This window comes from Aptenodytes forsteri, unplaced genomic scaffold (genome assembly GCF_000699145.1).
Source record: "Aptenodytes forsteri isolate BGI_AS27 unplaced genomic scaffold, ASM69914v1 Scaffold290, whole genome shotgun sequence".
NCBI lineage: Eukaryota > Metazoa > Chordata > Aves > Sphenisciformes > Spheniscidae > Aptenodytes > Aptenodytes forsteri.
Window position 1 is genome coordinate 1,573,322 of NW_008795244.1, and position 14,194 is coordinate 1,587,515.

The 14,194-nt window shown below is 43.7% G+C and overlaps 1 protein-coding gene across 1 annotated transcript; it reads right to left on the reverse strand.

Moving 5' to 3' along the window:
• Window positions 1-520: 520 nt before the first annotated feature.
• Window positions 521-14,159, reverse strand: PTGER3 (prostaglandin E receptor 3). Its single transcript, XM_009278742.2, has 2 exons — window positions 13,326-14,159; window positions 521-3,760 (listed from the first exon to the last, which is right to left on the reverse strand). Exons 1-2 carry the CDS (start codon window positions 14,157-14,159, stop codon window positions 3,473-3,475), a joined length of 1,122 nt encoding a protein of 373 aa, XP_009277017.1. The 3' UTR covers window positions 521-3,472.
• Window positions 14,160-14,194: the final 35 nt, after the last annotated feature.

A 14,194-nucleotide genomic window follows, 5' to 3' on the forward strand; every position in this document is an offset into this window, starting at 1 on the left:
CTTTTCCCACCCAGCACTCGAGAGGCGTGAGCTTGGCGTACAGCGAGTTAGGAAGTGCAAAGCCTGTACTGACCCAGCAAACTGAACCAGCCTTCCTCAGCGGTGCAGCATGGTTCCCACAGGTGACGGTCACTAGCTGGAGGACTGTGCAGATAAAATCTGATCTATGTAAACCTGTCAGGACCTGTTCTACTGTATCAGCAGGTGGTGCTTTTGAAAAACTCACTTAACCATTTATTGGAAGGCCTGTTACTAACCCATGCTTTGCAGTTAGGATGGTCCGTTCTCCATCCCCTGCCGCTTTGTGCACAGCCCATCGGGAGCGGGCAGCAGGGAGGAAGGTGGGCGAGCACCCTGCAGCTCCACTCGCCAGGATGGATCTGCTCAGCGAGCGGTCACAGCCGGGCGCCGGGGGCTGCGCTTCCACCTGCAGCTCTGTACAGGGCGTTCAAAATTGTTGTGACACTGTGCCCCAGGCAAGAGTAATCAAGGAAACGGAGACCCGTTATTCTGCTGAACTTTTATTCTGACTGATACAACACACATTGATTTGGTACACAAACAAGCTAGTTTTTAAGGCAAAAAATGATTTCAGAATCGTTTTTCCATACATTACGGTTCCCATAACATCTTTGACAGAAGTACAACATATTAAAACCAGTATTAGAAATACTACTGTAGTGGAATTTAAATACATCACATAAAAGGCATCTTTAAAGAAATGCAACAAAAATACACCACTCAAACAAGTAAATGGGAAACAAAAGTTTTCATTTACACTAAACTCTTTGAATTCATTTTTGAAAGTGCGTTCCTCCAGCCATGTCCCACTACGACAGTCATGGCTGGCAAATAGCGCTTAAACTCCTTTTCTGTAAACAAATTAAAAGCAGACATTCTTTCCCATTTTCTGATATTTAAAGTAGCTTCTTCATGTTACCACACCCAAAGATGGACAAAATATAAGTGTCCTATTTCACTAAGAAAAGGCATGGCATAACAAAATTATTTTAAGTGAACTAAAGTGAAACCACCCCTGACACTTAGGAACAACAAGCTCATGTCCAGCTACTCTAGAATTGAACAAGGGTCCCTTCCCACAGCCGACTTAAGGCAATGTCACGTTTGAGCTGTTCTCTCATTACCATGTATTTGATTGATTGTGTACAGGAAAAACCAGCATTCCCCTCTTGCTGCTATAAAAGAGCTGATAAAAAGGGGATTGATTCACTCTTCCTCGCAGAACTTCTCCCTCGCTCTCCCACTGACGATCCCAGAGTCGGCTGTATGCTCTGTAAGTGCTGCTGCTCAGAAATTTCTTGACAAAGAATGATTCAGTCTAATTGTTAAGGTCATCCCGACATATTTTACAAGTGATTGGGTTTGTTTATTTGTTTTAAAAAGCTAATGTACATAAACTGAACAATACGAATCCTCTGGACAGACGAACAGGCTTTTTATATTCCAGAATAATTTTTTAAAAGAAGTATGAATCCTGCAAGGCACTTTTTCAAAGAGAACGAGTAGTATTTTTATTTCACCGTGTTCCCCAAAGTGCTGATTAGTAAATGAACTGGGGCTAGCAGCACCATTGATGTGCAGGCACGTGTAGTCGTTACATGCAACACTGGCTCACACACAGTGCAGCAGCTCGCCAGGGCCCCGCGGCTCCGAGCATGGGGTCTCACAGCCTGAAGGATGCAGTTGACTCGTAACTGAAAAAGGAATTTATTGCATGAAGTTGAAGAAGATGATGGGACTGACAAAAGAAAGGCAGTACCTTACAAAATGTGCCTCTCTGTGGTTTTAGGCTGGCTCTTGAATTAAAGACAGACATTAGCTTTTAAGTTGCACTCGAACGCCACCCAGATAAAATTAGATTTATGCAGATAGTGGCTACTGCTGTCAGATTAATTATTTTTGTTTGACTGATACGAAGATAAGCAATTAGAAAATGCAGTAGCAGAACAAGAAAAGTGAGTAGCCAGTTTCTCTTTTGAGTAGTTACTTTTATAGACAAAGGAAGAGAAGTAAAAATAAAAGTTCTGTGCAAGAAATTCCTAGCAGATGCAGGATTACATTTGCCTTTAAGGCCCCTGAATTCGATACTATATGGCACATAGTATATGGTGTACTACTATATATGTTATATTGTATTTTATTGTATTTGCACCTAATTTCACCCAAGAGGCCATGCAACAGGAGACATTAGAGGCTATCATCTACAAAAGGGTGAAGAAAACGAGGAAAAAATGTAGCCCTTGTAAAGATAAACTTCAGATGTGACGCAAATGGATTAGAACTCAGTTTTCTAATGAAACCTGAAAGTTACCTGGGGGAAAGATCCGACTAATGCACACACTTCTACCCACCTCTTCCAGTTTGCTTTATTTTAAAAATTGCCAAAGCTGCCATATCTCTGAAATGTGTCTTTTTGGAGGAAAGAAGAAATAAACTCATTTGGGTTACTATTTTGGCCACTTTGTAGGACATTTTAGTAATGAAGAAGTTTTGAGTGGCATCCCCATTACTTAAAAATTATTTGATGTTAATTTTATTCCTAGACATGTGCACTTCCAACGAAAACAACTCATATGAAAGCAGTATTTTTGGCTTCGTAAACCTTTGCCGTTAATCTACAGGAAGAACATTTACTGTCTCTTACAACCTGTTTATCACTCTCTCCATCTGCTCAAAGTAGTTTTATAGTGTGCTTTGCAAACAGCAATTCTTGTTACGCCTGGCTATTTCACAGGCTGCTATTTAAAAAAAAAATCATAGATTTCTCACTTGTGCTATTTGTCCCAATGCTACATCCTCCGCAGCAGATGAGCTTACTTTAGCATCCACGCAGAATGAGTATTTATCAGGACAAATCCATGTGTCATGAGACTCGTGCTACCTTCAGTTCTTGAAAGAGAATGATATACCATCATTGGTACAACACAACCTTCTCAGTTTTAAGCCACTGAAATCCAAATAAAGTCTCCTAATTTTGTCTTCCTTTAATTCTTGTATTTTTTGCCCCTTTCTCCCCTTGTCCCTCCAGAAAAAAGGAGGAAGAAGGACTCTCTGAAGTAGATAATCTTAGTATTAAAATATATATAGGAGTGGGTCTCTTCAGTAATTGAATCTGTTGAATCTGTTCCAAGTGTCCCCTGATAGGAAAACCATTTTTTCTACCTTAATGCAAGAAAATTCCCTCCAAACTCTATTGTAGGCACACAAAACATCATGTTCTGCAGCTCAGTTATGAATGGCGATAACAACAGAATGTAGAAATTCCTTCTTCTGTATTGGAGAATTTTTGGCACATTGGTTAAATAATTATTTGGCACTATAAGTCTACTCAGTAATACCATTTTCAGCTATTTATGCAGATGCTAACATGTTACAGATACCCCAATTCACAGTAAGATTTAAAACTACTCGTTGGCAAAAGTAGCTTCCATGCAAATGGATCAATGTTCCTTCATGCCGTTGTCCGCCGGATTTCCTCTGACAAGGTGATTGATCTCTCTTTCCACTCATTGTTAGAGCACTTGGAGACAGTGTTGGCTGCTTGATAGAACTTCTGGAGGAGGATCTTTCTGAGTAGCAGGTAAACCCATGGATCCAGTATCTGGTTTAGCGAGGCCAAACGCACAGCTGTCAAGAAGAAATTGCATTCCTTGTGCAGTTCTGAGCTTTGGGCTTCACCGGAGAATCCCTTGCAGTGTTCAAACGATGTGTGGCTGAAGATCATCTTCAACATCGTTATCTAAGGAAGGTTAGGAGGAAAAAGTGATATGTGTTAAGAGACTGTTATCTGTATATCACTGTATATCCCTAAAGACAAAATCCTGTCAAGAAATTTTTTTCCTCCCTCATCCAATTCAAACTGTGACCAGAGCGAATAAGCATTGAGAGAGCAGCTCAGTTTGCGTATGCGTGTGTAAAATGAGTGATAAACATGATACCTTTCAGTTATCAGTCAGATTTATTTATAGATCTCATGCTAAAACAAGGCAGCACATGCTGCTTCCCTGCTTGAGACACAACAGAAAGCTGTGTGCTAAATCCTAGAGGTTCAAGATGGCCTTGGCTAGAAGGCCAAATTACTGACCTTGCAAAATTGACTTAAAGGAACTCATTTTATCATTATCATATTATCACAGTTACAAGGAACAGCTGAATAACTTGTGATGAGTAGAGCTCTTCAGAATTATGTTATGAAGAGTAAATGTCAGAAAAAAGAATTTCAACTACAAAAATGTCTTCATTTTTTTAAAAGCTAAGATGTTTTATTCTATGACTTCTACATTTTAGAATTTAATTTTAAGGTAAACTATTCTGCTTATGAACGAAGCCAAATTAAAAGAAAAGGGTTAGTAAAGGTGTTTTGGGCTAGGAGTCAAGAAAACATTTTAAGTCAACAGAAAAAAATCTTTTTCTTTTGTCAAAAGCCACAGACTGCATTTTGTGTTAACCTGATGTATATTTCCTCCTTTCCCTCCTCAGTTCAGCTCCCCCAGTGAACAAAGCGATATGTTTAGGAATCTGTATCCCACAGCATCCGAACTGGCATGACCAAGAGACACTATTTACACTGTAAAATGTTTCACACAAGTAGAAGTTTCTGTAACTGATGTCTCCCATACCTCATAGCACAGATCAGCAAGCTCTGGCCTGGGAGCCAAAAGCTACATGCAGGTTGATTTTTGGGGGATTAAATGCCATCAGGCATTGCAGCATCTTGATTTACAATACTAGTTACGCAGCATAGGGCTATCGGGGTCCTGCCATGGGTATTACATGGATGGCACATGTCAGGACATAAGCACTGGTCAGCAATAGTCACTCATTTATTCAGAAAAGCCAAAGAAGAGGCAGCTTTGATCAATATTTTCACCCCAAAATCTGTATTTTAAGGTAATTTTATCACTCATATTTCAAAGTGCCAGCGAAGATACGTGCTGTTGGTACGGCACAGGCAGCAGGGAGGATTCATTTTTCTTATGGGTTGCTTACAAGGCTTACAATCTTTAAAAGACTTACAAACTGAAGACTGCACTATAATGATTCAATCAACTGAAATAGCAATACTTTGTACGCCCTCATTTTCCAGATTAAGACATAAACTTGCTTTACAGCTATCAATGCCATGAGCCTTGAAACACAAGGACACCTTTATTCTCATGTTACAGACTAGAAGGGTAAGACACTGCCAAGGGCTGCTACAGGCTGCACGGAAAACCTGTGACTGAAAAAGAACCCAGCTTGGGATCTCCAGTGCAGTGCTCCAGCCACAGGAGCACTGATTTTGTTATCAGGCTGCTGATTATTCAGGTAAAAACAGTGACAAGCCTTTTTTGTTTGTTTTTTTTTTCAAAGCTGGTGAGAGACCTCACCAAAGCTGGTGTCGTGATGCTCTTATATACTAATATATAACCATGGGAAACATGAATCACATTTTGAAAGATGTCAGACATACATAATTTTCCATGGTTTAGTTGTCTAAAGTTTTCTCCTGAGCTTTCTGTACCAACTACAGCTGCTTAAAAATATATCACTTTAGAGGCTTTTAGTTGCTTCTCTACAGATAAGCTACATTAGATTTTGTATTGCAGTGTTTTTTCCAGGAGCCCATAAACACGGGGAACAAAACGTCTTCTGAGCAGGCACTTGCCATGCAACTTGCTGCCAAATGACGTGCGTATCAGCTGTATAATGGGGAAAATACCTGTGCTCTTACACCTGGCTGTGATGCACAATGAAGCTCTTGGGTGCTTTAGAGCAAGGAAAAAGGTAGAGCTGATGTGAGGACGGGGCATGCTTCATAATGTCCATCAGGTAACTGCAAGCAGGCCTTGTCCCTGGGTACCGAGTCCTACCACGGACTGAAGTGTGGCAGTGTGAAGTGACCTGCCACTTGGGAAGCCAGGGGTAGGGCCTGTGTGCTACACTCTGTACTCCGAGGATAGGGCTATTGAATACCTAACTTTTCCCGGACAGGTCCTTTTTTTGCTTGCAAATCTCTTCTGGGCATGACTTGAAGACCTTTACTGTCTGAATTTACTGTCTGGAAATCCTGCAGAATTGAGATGCAGTAGGTCCGCACATTTTGATGTGTCTACTGTGTATGTCAAGGAGATGGATACCTATACACAAAGGCTCTGATGCACATCTAATTCACTGTGTTTGCAAAGGTCAGTGGTACCATACACTAAATAAACTGGCAGCCAGTTCTGAAAACACAGGGAACAGCCCGAGGGACAAGACTCGCAGTCAATTATTCACAGCCCTGTCCAACTTCTTGACTTCAGCCTTTCAAAAGAACCAAGACAATCCACACCAGCAGCAACACAAGCTGAGTGATCCCAGCCAAGGTTTTCCCACAGAAAGCTGTCTTCAGAGTGAAGTGTCACCCAGAAAGGTCACGTCTGGACTGCTGCTGTCCCCAGAAACTGGGACAGTCAGGGCAAGAGTGACCAGGAGCAGAGGCTACAGGGGAGGATTTTTCCATTCAAAGGGATATTCTGGGTGCCAGATCAATAACCATGTGTTGACCTTGGATAGACTTAGATGAGTCCGGAAGGCAGGGCAGCTTGGACAGCAAAGTAGAATTGGTTTTGTTTCTTTAAATAGAAGCAGTTGAGGATTCCATCTACTACATTTAATTTAAATAAAAATGAAAATGAGTAACCATTGGTAGAGCTTTTTAAAAATACGGATAGATACAGATCTAGACCACATCAAACAGCCACTTGTGCACCAGATCCACACAACCACAATCCTACCACTTCCTCTGCCACCTCCGGCTGTTTAGGACACTGTCGCTGTCACAGCTCCATCTACGCTGCCTGCAGCATCTGCCTCCTGTGCCCACCAGAGTCCAGCCCAACCCACCTCCTGAGGGGGACAGCAGCATCACCATGCCATAAAGAGTAGCAATATTATGTAAATATGCTGCGCCCACGTTACAGCCAATGGAAACCACACCGCATTTGTCATTCCCAGTATTTGGATTACTTTCTCCCAGATCAGCTCTTCTAGCTCTTCCTTTGGGAACTCTGCAATGACCCTTGTTTTGCAGACCTTGTTGTCTTGTTCTTTTGTTAGTGTAGCAATATTGTAAATATGCTGCGCCCACGTTACAGCCAATGGAAACCACACTGCATTTGTCATTCCCAGTATTTGGATTACTTTCTCCCAGATCAGCTCTTCTAGCTCTTCCTTTGGGAACTCTGCAATGACCCTTGTTTTGCAGACCTTGTTGTCTTGTTCTTTTGTTAGTGAACCCACGGAGCTACAAAAATATCAGGCTAATAAAATACATTTCCCAAGCAGACAACTTCTGCTTGTTTTTATTACATCATATTCCTTTACTGGAATATTTGTTGGACCAACAATTGCTCTAGTGGAAATTTTATTTGTTTGATATCCTTCGAGGTTGTTTATCATGGCCTGTACTGGTCTTCTAAATGAATTAAAAGAAAGACTGCAAAAGGTAGAGGAACAACATCAGGTGGAATAAAGTCAATGGAACTACACAATTTATGCCAATAAAAAATTTGGCTCAAAATACAGTTGATAATTGTGTTTATTCAATTAGAGTAGATAAAACTTTACTGTTATCACTGAATGTAGTTTTATAATAACATTAAACCTCCACTGCTTTGCTTTTCAAACTCGCAACCAAAGACAAGATGCATTTTGTGAGATATCTTTACAGTGTTTTGAATAAAGCTGGACAAGAACTCTTCAGTGTTGTTTCATAGGCTCCCCAGCTGGCAACCATCACTGTGATATATTGCCACCAGCTTAACTTTACATGGGCAGCCTGTGTTACCTCAGGGACTCCCAGGCAGCTTACTATTATATTGCAAAAAATTTAGAATGGACTTCCATTGTCGTTAGGGGGAGGGGGGCGGGAAGATGTCTGGCTTCCGCTTTCCCGAAGATATTTTTCCAGTTTTACAAACTATGTTGGAAACTGCTGCTATCTGCAGTAAAAGATGAAGACTAAAACAGCTGATGTGCTTAAAGGTGCATATTTTTCAGCCAAGCAAGAGCTGAGTAGCTGGAACGTGGGGTAAGAATCTGATGGGAAATTCCTGGTCCCAGACTGCAAAATCTTTTCTTGAGATAGCTTCCAAAAAACCAAACATGTTTTCTATGCATCATGAAGACAGGAGGACTCATCCTCTTACACTGCTTCTCCTTTCCCATTACCCCTAATCTGTTGCTTAAATAATTCTCTCACACATAAAGAAGTGAGCCATAGAAGGAACAGAGGATTCTCCTGATGAAATACAAACAGTGGCTGTGGTAAGTGAACTACGGAAAGCCACAATGGAGAGGATATGATTTTTCCTTGTAATGACTAACAATACCTATAGTCATGTACCATCTTGTTTTAAAATAAAAATTGTAATTTTGTCTCATTAAATTTTTAGGACTCTCTTCCACCACCTCTGCTGAAGCTGAGGCAGAATGAAAGACTTCAGATCAAGCAGGCCAAATGCCGTTACAGATTGTGGACCCCTGAAGCAGAACTTCCCATTGCCTAGCAATGGACACGGATTTCTTTTTTAAAGTAGAAATGCTGCCTGTTGCAGGCAAAGCTAAGACAAGTCCAGCCAACTAGACTACAGAGGGGCATGTCTGGACCCGCACCACCTTAACCTTGGTTCACCCCCTCCCTGTAGCTGCTCATCCATCAGATTGACAGTAATCCAGAAAGGATCTAAGTTACATGGCACCTGACGATCTATCTTTATTATCAACCTTCTTGCAGTAGGGCAATGCAAGACCTCCTGGTGTGCATGGACCACAGACGTATCAATATGTCCTGGGAAGAACTGCTTCTCAGAGCCGGCTCCGCATCAAGGCCGTGCTGCTTTCTGCACGGCAGCACCGCACATCTGGCATGTGTGCAGGCAGCACTGCATGCAGTGCTCTCTCATCTGCCACCCCACAGGCCACTCACCGGCAGAGCAACCTCAAGCAAATCACTTCTCTGTTTCTGAGAAACATATGATAGTGAAATAATTTGCAATCCTCTCAGAGAATTACTGGAGAAGGCTGAGGATTTTAATAAGAACGTGTTTACAGAAGGATAATAACGCAGGGAATCATGACAAGGTCCCATCAAAGTCTAGCGGGATTCCAACAAATGTGGTCTAATTTTTACCACTTGGTTATGACCTTATCTAGACAAATACAATCCAGCAAAATCCAGTCTTTTGGCCAAACTGAAATGATCAGTACGCTGGGGTGGTTTTGAAACAGGTGGCTATTTCAGCCTCAGATGGAAGCAGAGCATTAGTGGGAAGAGTTACTGATTCATAGAAAAAGAGCCGTCTATTTTCCTTGCAGCTCAGTGATATCACTGTCTTTTTTTCTCTCTAAGTGAAGGTGCTTTCCATAACTATGTTTTGTACATCTAAAAATATTACAAAATAATATATTTTTAATAAAAATACCTGTTAAGGAGAATGTATTTAATTTCTGTCTGTCAGGAGGGTTAAATAGGAAAAGCAGCAGAATACCTGAGCATTTTGGTTTTAAATAGCCTTGAAGCAACTCTGTCAATGAATAATTTTGTAGCCTGGAGCTCTAAAAGAATTACGAGAATTCCAATTTTTGCTGCACTGGTGTTTCTGTGCAATCAAGGAATAGCTTCCTCTATTTTACCTCATACTCATTTCAATCTGCTGTCAGTTTAGTTCAATGCTGATACTCCACAGTTGAGCACCAAAATAAATCGAAGGTTAGCGTGAACTGGAAACCACTTATGATAAAGCAATATCTTATTTAAGTGGAGCATTTTCCCACGTTCTCAAGTAAGATCCCGAGCGCACAACAAAAGGAGACAATGCCTGCATTATGTATGCACTTCCTCTCTTCTACCAAATCCAGCATAAATCAAGAAAAGGCGGGATGCTTCGTTAAGCCGTTTAGAGCACAGCCACTATCGTCAGAAGTTTAATTTTTCTGTTAAATCACATTTGATTTTGTCATTTTCATCAACAGATCAAGTCTAAAAATACTGTCTGTGTAAAAGGGTATTGTTTACCTAATAGTAACAGTTGTCAGAATCCGTTAGTTCTCAGTTATAAAACTGTCCTTGTTTCGGCTGGGGTAGGGTTAATTTCCTTCCTAGTAGCTGATACAGTGCTGTGTTCTGGATTTAGGATGAGAATAATGTTGATAACACACCGATGTTTTAGTTGTTGCTAAGTAGTGCTTACGCTAGTCAAGGACTTTCCAGCTTCTCATACGCTGCCAGCGAGAAGCTGGGAGGGGGCACAGCCAGGACAGCTGACCCAAACTGGCCAGAGGGACATTCCATACCATGTGACGTCATGCTCAGTATATAAACTGGGGGAGTTGGCCAGGGGGTGGTGACCGCTGCTCAGGGGACTGGCTGGGCATCGGTCGGCGGATGGTGAGCAATTGCATTGTGCATCACTTGCTTTGTATATTCTGCTATTATTATTACTATTTTATTTCAATTATTAAACTGTTCTTATCTCAACCCACGAGTTTTCTCACTTTTACTCTTCCAATTCTCTCCTCGATCCTACCCAGGTGCTGTGTGCGGCTCAGTTGCCAGCTGAGGTTAAACCATGACAAAACCTCAGATTTCTTTTCTTAGAAAAACAAAAATCTCCTGTGAAAATCCCTGGATTCCTGTTTCAACTAAATTTCTTACAACTGCTAAATGATGCAGCTATAGGTTAAATGAGTTCTACAATCTGGCTTTCACTGAAAATGCACTTGCATTACTCCATGCATTACTCTTCCAAAAATCTGGCCTCTTACTCCTAATTCGTACTTTGGAGTTGTACAGAAAAGGTTGAAGTGTATGTATAAATATGCTTCTGTAGTCATGATTCTTGATTTTGAGAATACGAAGACTGGAGAATATGCTGACTAGACAGAGAAGTTTTGCAGAACTCTACAGAACAAGTTACATGCTTTCATGTGTTGCTGCTGCACAGGGAAGGGAACTGTTGACAAATCCACTCTGGATTACAGCTGAGTCACCCAGTGGGGCAGCAGTCCTCCACACGATCATAAAAATTTCTTCAACTGGAAGAGATAAAAAAAGAGCCTTTGACTCGGAGCGTCAGGCTCCTTGCCAGGGAATCAGTTCACCTTCCACGACCAAACCTCTGAGAAGCCCTGCTCTCTCTTACCAGCTTCCTGAGCGTTTTCTGGAGGTGTCAGTGTTGTTTACAACAGGCTCTCTGACCTGGGCTCTGCTCCATTAACTCATCCCATTAATGCTTCCCACAGACCCATTCAGCAGGGCAGCTGTATCGGTTTGACTTCTGACTGTTAAATCTGCAAAAATGCCATGGGAAACAAACCACCAAGAGGAATCTCTGCATCCTCACTGATTTTTCTGAGTACTCAGGTTCTGAAGGAAGAAAAAAACGTGTCCCTCATCTCAGGCATTTTCTCTCTATGCTAAAAGGCTGGTTAAACCCTCAGGTGCAATAGCTCCATGGCCACCTGGCCGGTCGAGGGAGCAGCACGGGTCCTGCCGTCTTGGCTGCAGAGGGCAGGGCAGAACCTGTGTCCCAATGGAAAGACTACAAAAGCAAGGGCTGACAGGCAAACATCCTTCCTTCATTTAATAAATGCCTTCTGATTTTTTTCATCTGTTTAATTATGGACAAGCATGCAACAGTTAACTTCTGTAAAATAAAGAAATCCTACTGTCTCCCATTGGGACTTAACCACACACATCAGTGGAACAGCAGGACATGCCACAGCAATGTTAATGGCTGGCCAAGGTGTCTGGGACTGCAGGTAATCAATGCACGGAGACACAGAAACAGTGACAGGTCAGTCTTCTGGTTTAGCTTACCAAATCTAACATTCCTTGGGGTTTGAGGAGCAGAACATTATTCTTTGCTCACAAGTTCTCACTAAATTTTCAGTGTGGTTTCATATTTTACTTTTGTCACAAGCTGTTAATGATCTTTAGAAAGTTAACTTACAACCTCTGACTTATTCTGGGGTGGGGTTATTTTGGAGATTTGGTGGACTTTTAATTAATTTACAAGGATAACATTACTTAATTAAATTAATTTGTTTTCTATTTTTACCTCATCCCCATCAGCCATTAGCTTTGTCAGCCATTCCTCTTGTCACAGCCCCATTTACAAGAGCTCAAGTTCTCTGTGCACAAGAAGGAAGAAAAATCCTTCTCCAGCCATAAAGTACCTTTCACATAACTTTGAAATTACCATAGGTAGCTTCAGCCCTTTCCTGCTTATGGATCCCAAGTACAAACTTTCCAAAAATAATACTATCCTTTGACAGCAGAATAAGCTAGCCTTTTTAGATGGGGTACCGGACTCCCGGGTGTGCCCTTGTCCCACATGGCAGAAAGAGATATGGATTCAGCCTCCTCCACTCCTAAATCATGAGGAGGGGTTCACCCCAGTCTGACAAGAAAGGAAGGGCGTAAGTGAGAAATAACAAAATAGTGCAAAGAAATGCAAGGGTCCTTTAAAAAAGCAGAAACAAAAAGCCCAGAATGCTGCCATAAATAAGATACAGTGAGCAATCTGCTGAAAACCAGAAGGCACTCGCAAAGTCACAAGTCGTACCTTTTCTCATAAAGCACTGAACTAAGTTTTGCTACAAGGTGGGAGCAAAGAAAAAATCGTAAATGGCTGTTTCCCATGAGGACAGGGTTCCATCACAGTAAGGTCTCGATAAACTTTCTCACAGGTTCCCCTAAATGAACAAGCAAGTTCTGGTTCCCCTTGTCCCGTCGCCTTCAGGCTCCTATGGTGCTATCAAGTAGGCACAATGTGCTGGTCAGGCTGCACCGGGTAGGAGCACAGTGTGCCGGTGCCAGCCGCTCCCCCTCCCCTCTAAATCTGCCCGTTGTCTGCCCAGTGCCTGAGGCTCTGTGCCATGAGCCCTGCCAACTTCAGTGTCCTGCTCCCAGACCCACGGTCTCTTCGCATCCTGCCTCTCCTCTGTACAAGACCCTTGTTTTCCTCAAAGTCCCTCCTTTTGACTCTAGTTCCTTCATCTTATTTTTCCAAATAAGCTGCACTTTGGCAATCCTCTTGGACCTCTCACAGCTTCTCTCTTACCAGCTTTCCACACCTGACATCCCCCAGGCTCTGTCCCTGTCCCCGCTTCCTTTCCTCAGAGGCCATTCACAGCCATACTGTCCACAAGGAACCTGAACTGCCAGTGCCTCCCACCCTGCCCAGGCCAATGGCTCTCAGGGCCACCCTGCCTCCTGCCCTAAGGAAGGGAGGGAGGAGGCCTGGGGTTAACCCACAGCGGGCGGCAAGGCAACCTACCAGCAGCGGTGACCAGCAGGTCGAGAGGACACACATGATCCCCAAGAGCTGGATCAGTGTCTCCATGGTGATTCGCCCCCACTGCTTGCTGGAGCGCGACACAGTCGCTTTGGTCCGACAACGAGACACCAAGGCCTCAATGGTGGCCAGGTTGCATGCCACCGTCACCACAAGGGAGAGGAGCCCCAGGACGGCGAAGGTGGAGGCGAAGAAGAGGCTCCCAGTGAGCTGGCTGTTGTCGGTGCTGATGAAGCACCAGGTACCAGGCCACTGCAGTGTGTACTGGCCCAGGCCGGCAATGGGCAGGAGGGCGAACGCAAACACAGCCAGCCAGATGCTGAGCAGCACCGTCTTCGTCACCCGGGTCTTCATGTGGCTGGCGTACCAGTGGGGTGCGCGGATGGCCAGCGTCCTCTCCACGGCCATGGCGCTGGCGATGAAGAGCGGACAGAGGCCAAAGACGGTCATGCTGAAGCCGAAGAAGGCACAGAGGTGGCCTGAGGGGTCGACGGCATCCCAGGCACGGTTGGACAGGTAGACAGAGATGACAATGGGGCTGGTCAGCAGCTGCCCCAGCAGGTCGGTGAGCGCCAGGGAGCCGATGCACAGCAGGAAGGACCGCTTCCGCCGGCTCTCCTTGGCCCGGTAGCTGCGGGAGATCAGCAGCATGGCGAGTGCATTGCCCACGATGCCCGTGATCATCATGGTCAGCGGGAACGCCACCGAGACGGCGCTGCAGCCCTCCACCGCCCGCCCCGTCCCGTTGCCCCGCGGCCGCATGGCGCCGGGCTCGGTGCCGTTGGGGTCGCCCTGGCACTGCAGCCAGCGGCTCATCCCGGCGGACTACGGCGGCGGCGGCGGGGGCACCC